The sequence below is a fragment of the Bombina bombina genome, chromosome 11 (assembly GCF_027579735.1).
Source record: "Bombina bombina isolate aBomBom1 chromosome 11, aBomBom1.pri, whole genome shotgun sequence".
NCBI lineage: Eukaryota > Metazoa > Chordata > Amphibia > Anura > Bombinatoridae > Bombina > Bombina bombina.
The window spans coordinates 193540790-193549305 of NC_069509.1; the positions used below are offsets into that span (position 1 = coordinate 193540790).

The following is an 8516-nucleotide window of genomic DNA, read 5'->3' on the forward strand; positions in this document are numbered from 1 at the left end:
GTTATAGTTATCAGGTGACATCACATTATGCATTATAGTTATCAGGTGACATCACGTTATGGGTTATAGTGATCAGGTGACATCACATTATGGGTTATAGTGATCAGGTGACATCACATTATGAGTTATAGTTATCAGGCGACGTCACATTGTGAGTTATAGCTATCAGGTGACATCAAATAATGTTATCAGGTGATATCACATTATGGGTTACAGTCATCAGGTGACATCATATTATGGGTTATAGTTATCAGGTGACATCAAATTATGAGTTATAGTTATCCGATGACATCATATTATGGGTTTTAGTCATAAGGTGACATTATAAGATTATTAGTATCACTTTATGTGGTTAGATCTTAGGAGGGAAGTTTTCTACTTATATTACAATAAAGAACAAATTTATCAGTCTGCGTGCCACAGAATAACAGTAATAACACTTTGCATTAAAAAAAAACATAAAAACAATAACCTATAAAACACAACAGACAGACAGTTTCAGTTACCTGTCCAGAGCTTCAGCACCAATGGCGCTGACATTTGAGGAGATTTTGCCCCACAGGGACAGGATAGCGGCCTTCTCAGCAGCAGACAGCGTCATCTTCCTGAGTATTGTGTGTGTGTCAGATGCAGATCTGAGAAGCTTGTGCTGTCTGTTGGGTTTTGGGTCATTTTATAGGGGAAGGGTCAGTAGCACTTGGCTGTGTTCCAAGCACATTGGTCACTTCTCATCTCCACCCAAATATATCAGCCCTGATTATCTGCACATGCTGTCTCAGGACATTTATCTGTACATGCGGTCTCAGGACAATTATCTGTACATGCGGTCTCAGGACAATTATCTGCACATGCGGTCTCAGGACAATTATCTGTACATGCGGTCTCAGGACAATTATCTGTACATGCGGTCTCAGGACAATTATCTGTACATGCGGTCTCAGGACAATTATCTACACATGCGGTCTCAGGACAATTATCTGTACATGCTGTCTCAGGACAATTATCTGTACATGCGGTCTCAGGACAATTATCTGTACATGCTGTCTCAGGACAATTATCTGTACATGCGGTCTCAGGACAATTATCTGTACATGCTGTCTCAGGACAATTATCTGCACATGCGGTCTCAGGACAATTATCTGTACATGCGGTCTCAGGACAATTATCTGTACATGCGGTCTCAGGACAATTATCTGCACATGCGGTCTCAGGACAATTATCTGTACATGCGGTCTCAGGACAATTATCTGCACATGCGGTCTCAGGACAATTATCTGTACATGCGGTCTCAGGACAATTATCTGCACATGCGGTCTCAGGACAATTATCTGTACATGCGGTCTCAGGACAATTATCTGCACATGCGGTCTCAGGACAATTATCTGTACATGCGGTCTCAGGACAATTATCTGTACATGCGGTCTCAGGACAATTATCTGTACATGCTGTCTCAGGACAATTATCTGCACATGCGGTCTCAGGACAATTATCTGTACATGCGGTCTCAGGACAATTATCTGTACATGCGGTCTCAGGACAATTATCTGCACATGCGGTCTCAGGACAATTATCTGTACATGCGGTCTCAGGACAATTATCTGTACATGCGGTCTCAGGACAATTATCTGTACATGCGGTCTCAGGACAATTATCTGTACATGCGGTCTCAGGACAATTATCTGCACATGCGGTCTCAGGACAATTATCTGTACATGCGGTCTCAGGACAATTATCTGTACATGCGGTCTCAGGACAATTATCTGCACATGCGGTCTCAGGACAATTATCTGCACATGCGGTCTCAGGACAATTATCTGTACATGCTGTCTCAGGACAATTATCTGTACATGCGGTCTCAGGACATTTATCTGCACATGCGGTCTCAGGACAATTATCTGCACATGCGGTCTCAGGACAATTATCTGTACATGCGGTCTCAGGACAATTATCTGTACATGCGGTCTCAGGACAATTATCTGCACATGCGGTCTCAGGACAATTATCTGCACATGCGGTCTCAGGACAATTATCTGTACATGCGGTCTCAGGACAATTATCTGTACATGCGGTCTCAGGACAATTATCTGCACATGCGGTCTCAGGACAATTATCTGTACATGCGGTCTCAGGACAATTATCTGCACATGCGGTCTCAGGACAATTATCTGTACATGCGGTCTCAGGACAATTATCTGTACATGCGGTCTCAGGACAATTATCTGCACATGCGGTCTCAGGACAATTATCTGTACATGCGGTCTCAGGACAATTATCTGCACATGCGGTCTCAGGACAATTATCTGTACATGCGGTCTCAGGACAATTATCTGTACATGCTGTCTCAGGACAATTATCTGTACATGCGGTCTCAGGACAATTATCTGTACATGCGGTCTCAGGACAATTATCTGTACATGCTGTCTCAGGACAATTATCTGTACATGCGGTCTCAGGACAATTATCTGTACATGCTGTCTCAGGACAATTATCTGCACATGCGGTCTCAGGACAATTATCTGCAAATGCTGTCTCAGGACAATTATCTGTACATGCTGTCTCAGGACAATTATCTGCACATGCGGTCTCAGGACAATTATCTGTACATGCTGTCTCAGGACAATTATCTACACATGCGGTCTCAGGACAATTATCTGTACATGCTGTCTCAGGACATTTATATGAACATACAGCACAGTTCTACGTAGAAAAAGCTAATTCAATTTTATTTTAAATAATATTTTATATAGAATAAACATTATAAGCATATTTTCTTTCACATTCTTTTCTAAGGAATCTATTTATTTGGGCATGTAGGATATACGTTGTATCAACCCAGGTACAAAAGCTTTGTTCTAGAATCTTTACAATTGTCTTTAAGAACACTGAATAATTCCCATTTTTACATTCAGAAATGTTGCAAGCATGTTGTCTATATATACAGTATATAATATATATATATATTGTACATCAACCATGTTGGCTAAATTCTGTATTAAGCATTGCATCAAACGTATTTCTCCAGTCATGTATAGTAAAATAATGTGTTATAACTGATATCAACGCTATGGGGGATATTTATCAAAGCCTCAACTATGCTGCATTCGCCGGGACCAATACGCTCGCCTAACATCGCCTAACATCGCGGCCGAGGACCTGAATACGCTCTCCATATTTATAAAAAAAGCCGGCAAAAAGTTGCGCACCAAGTACGGGGCGATGAGCATCGGACTGTTGTTAACTAACAGTCATTGATCTCACTGCTATTCGGCTTTTTACCAACTTTATTTATACCCTGTCACTAAACGCCGCTACTATACTAAAATGTTTAACCTCTATCCCGCCGCCCCCGGACCCCGCCGCAACGGTAATAACGTTATTAACCCCTATCCTGCAGCTCCAGGACCCCGCTGCAATTGTAATAAAGTTATTAGCCCCTATCCTGCCGCTCCCGGACCCCACCGCAAATGTAATAAAGTTATTAACCCCTATCCCGCCGCTCCCGGACCCCACCGCAAATGTAATAAAGTTATTAACCCCTATCCCGCCGCTCCCAGACCCCACCGCAAATGTAATAAAGTTATTAACCCCTATCCAGCCGCTCCCGGACCCCACCGCAAATGTAATAAAGTTATTAACCCATATCCCGCCACTCCCGGACCCCGCCGCAACTATAATAAAGTTTTTAATCCCTATACCGCCGCTCCCGGACCCCGCCACCACTAAATAAATGTATTAACCCCTAAACCTCTGGCCTCCCTAATCACTACCATTAACTAAACCTATTAAACGGCCAGCCCCCCACATCGCCATAAACTAAATTAAGCTATTAACCCCTAAACCTAACAACCCGCTAACTTTACATTAAAATTACCACATCCCTATCTTAAAATTAATTTAAACTTACCGGTACCTGTAGAATTAAAATAAACTATTTTTAAACTATTAATTAACCTACCCTAACTATTATACTACAAATACATTAAACTAGCAGTTAAATTAACTATATTACATATTAAAAAAACCTAATTCTACTCAAATTATTTAAATCTACTATTAAAAATTACTAAATTACAAAAAAAATAAACGCTAAGTTACAAAAAATAAAAAACACTAAATTACGGGGGGAAAAAACCCAGTATCAAAAATAAAAATGAATTACACCTAATCTAATAACCCTATCAAAATAAAAAAGTCCCCCAAAAATTAAAAAAAACCCTAGCCTACAATAAACTACCAATGGACCTTAAAAGGACCTTTTGTGGGGCATTGCCCAAAAGAAATCAGCTCTTTTACCTGTAAAAAAAAATACAAACACCCCCAACAGTAAAAACCACCACCCAACCAACCAACCCCCCCAAATAAAAAGCCTATCTAAAAAACCTAAGCTCCCCATTGCCCTGAAATGGGCATTTGTATGGGCACTGCCGTTAAAAGGGCATTTAGCACTTTTACCTGCCCAGACCCTACTCTAAAAATAAAACTCACCCAAAAAAAACTTAAAAAACCCTAACACTAACCCCCGACGATCTACTTACAGTTTTTGAAGTTCTGCTTGAAGGATCCATCCAGCCGGTAAGAAGTCTTCATCCGGGCGGCAAGAAGTCTTTATCCGGGCGGCCTCTTCCATTTTCATCCATCCGGCGCGGATTGGGTCCATCCTGAAGACATCCAGCGCGTAGCTCCTCTTCAATATGGACGCCACCGTAAACTGGAAGTTGAATGCAAGTGACTTCATCCAAGATGGTGACACTTACATTCCTATTGGCTGATTTAAGGTTTATTTAAGGGTTTTTTGAGTGGGTTTTATTTTTAGAGTAGGGTCTGGGCAGGTAAAAGAGCTAAATGCCCTTTTAAGGGCAATGCCATACAAATGCCCTTTTCAGGGCAATGGGGAGTTTAGGTTTTTTAGATAGGCTTTTTATTTGGGGGGGCTGGTTGGTTGGGTGGTGAGTTTTACTGTTGGGGGTGTCACAAAACAGATCTGAAATAAAATACATTTAAAAGTGCAGTTACACTCAAAATAACACCATCTTATAAATATACATTACACAGTACAGTTACACACATAATAACACTGTCTAATAAATATACATTACACAGTACAGTTACACACATAATAACACCATCTAATAAATATACATTACACAATACAGTTGCACACATAATAACACTGTCTAATAAATATACATTACACAGTACAGTTACACTCATTATAATAGCATATAATAAATATACATTACACAGTACAGTTACCCTCATAATAACACCATCTAATAAATATACATTACACAGTACAGTTACACACATAATAACACCATCTAATAAATATACCTTACACAGTACAGTTACACTCATAATAACACTATCTAATAAATATACATTACAGAGTACAGTTACACATAATAACACTATCTAATAAATATACATTACACAGTACAGTTACACATAATAACACTATCTAATAAATATACATTACACAGTACAGTTACACACATAATAACACTATCTAATAAATATACATTACACAGTACAGTTACACATAATAACACTATCTAATAAATATACATTACACAGTACAGTTACACACATAATAACACTATGTAATAAATATACATTACACAGTACAGTTACACACATAACACTATCTAATAAATATACATTACACAGTACAGTTACACACATAATAACACCATCTAATAAATATACATTACACAGTACAGTTACACACATAATAACACCATCTAATAAATATACATTACATAGCAGAGTTACACACAAAATAAAACTCTGGAACAAATATATATTACACAGTACAGTTACACACACAATAACACTATCTAATAAATATACATTACACAGTACAGTTACACACGTAATAACACTGTCTAATAAATAGACATTACACAGTACAGTTACACACATTATAACACCATCTAATAAATATACAATACACAATATAGTTACACACATAACACTATCTAATAAATATACATTACACAGTACAGTTACACTAATAATATCACTGTCTAATAAATATACATTACACAGTACAGTTACACACATAATAACACCATCTAATAAATATACATTACACAGTACAGTTACCCTCATAATAACACCATCTAATAAATATACATTACACAGTACAGTTACACACATAATAACACCATTTAATAAATATACATTACACAGTACAGTTACCCTCATAATAACACAATCTAATAAATATACATTACACAGTACAGTTACACACATAATAACACCATCTAATAAATATACATTACACAGTACAGTTACACACATAATAACACCATCTAATAAATATACATTACACAGTACAGTTACACTCATAACACCATCTAATAAATATACATTACACAGTACAGTTACACACATAATAACACCATCTAATAAATATACATTACACAGTACAGTTACACACATAATAACACCATCTAATAAATATACATTACACAGTAAAGTTACACACATAATAACACCATCTAATAAATATACATTACACAGTACAGTTACACACATAATAACACCATTTAATAAATATACATTACACATTACAGTTACACACATAATAACACTATCTAATAAATATACATACACAGTACAGTTACACACATAATAACACCATCTAATAAATATACATTACATAGTACAGTAACACACATAATAACACTATCTAATAAATATACATTACACAGTACAGTAACACACATAATAACACCATCTAATAAATATACATTACATAGTACAGTAACACACATAATAACACCATCTAATAAATATACATTACATAGTACAGTAACACACATAATAACACCATCTAATAAATATACATTACATAGTACAGTAACACACATAATAACACCATCTAATAAATATACATTACATAGTACAGTAACACACATAATAACACTATCTAATAAATATACATTATACAGTACAGTAACACATAATAACACTATCTAATAAATATACATTACATAGTACAGTTACACACATAATAACACCATCAACTGAATATACATTACACAGTACAGTTACACACATAATAACACTATCTAATAAATATACTTTACACAGTACAGTTACACACATAATAACACTATCTAATAAATATACTTTACACAGTACAGTTACACACATAATAACGCTATCTAATAAATATACATTACACAGTACAGATACACTCATAATAACACCATCTAATAAATATACATTACACAGTACAGTTACACACATAATAACACTGTCTAATAAATATACATTACACAGTACAGTTACACTCATAATAACACCATCTAATAAATATACATTACACAGTACAGTTACACTCATAATAACACCATCTAATAAATATACATTACACAGTACAGTTACACACATAATAACACCATCTAATAAATATACATTACACAGTACAGTTACACTCATAATAACACCATCTAATAAATATATATTACACAGTACAGTTACACTCATAATAACACTATCTAATAAATATACCTTACACAGTACAGTTACACTCATAATAACACTATCTAATAAATATAAATTACACAGTACAGTTACACACATAATAACACCATCTAATAAATATAAATTACACAGTACAGTTACACACATAATAACACCATCTAATACATATACATTACACAGTACAGTTACACACATAATAACACCATCTAATAAATATACATTACACAGTACAGTTACACTCATAATAACACCATCTAATAAATATATATTACACAGTACAGTTACACTCATAATAACACTATCTAATAAATATACCTTACACAGTACAGTTACACTCATAATAACACTATCTAATAAATATAAATTACACAGTACAGTTACACACATAATAACACCATCTAATAAATATAAATTACACAGTACAGTTACACACATAATAACACCATCTAATACATATACATTACACAGTACAGTTACACACATAATAACACTATCTAATAAATATACATTATACAGTACAGATACACTCATAATAACACTATCTAATAAAAATACATTACATAGTACAGTTACACTCATAATAACACTATCTAATAAATATACATTATGCAGTACAGTTACACACATAATAACACTATCTAATAAATATACATTACATAGTACAGTAACACACATAATAACACCATCTAATAAATATACATTACATAGTATAGATATGTATTGTACCAAAAAAAAAAACCATAAGATATATGTAGAAATATGTATTAATAAATAAATAGAACATATTCTTCTAGAACATTGTAATGTGAAATATTCATATTTTTATGTTGGCTTTATGCATGCTAACCCAAAAAAAACGAAGTTAAAATATCGCTTTAACATATTCCCCCATAGAATTCAATGGAGCTTGAAAAGTGGGGGAAAAACACCCAACAAGTCACGCAAACCTTATCGTTAACCCGACATGAAATACGAATATTTCACATTTCAATGATCCTCACATAGCAGAATATGTTCTATTT

General features: G+C 35.1%; 1 protein-coding gene across 1 annotated transcript in view; it reads right to left on the reverse strand.

The window, feature by feature from the left end:
• The window catches only part of LOC128642409 (hemoglobin larval subunit alpha-like), a 1861-nt gene extending 1234 nt beyond the window's left edge, over nucleotides 1-627 (reverse strand). The window contains exon 1 of the mRNA XM_053695175.1: nucleotides 507-627. Within this exon, the coding sequence (XP_053551150.1) occupies nucleotides 507-601 (95 nt within the window). The 5' untranslated portion in view covers nucleotides 602-627. The remainder of the gene's footprint in view (nucleotides 1-506) is intronic.
• Between the last annotated feature and the right edge of the window lie 7889 nt (nucleotides 628-8516).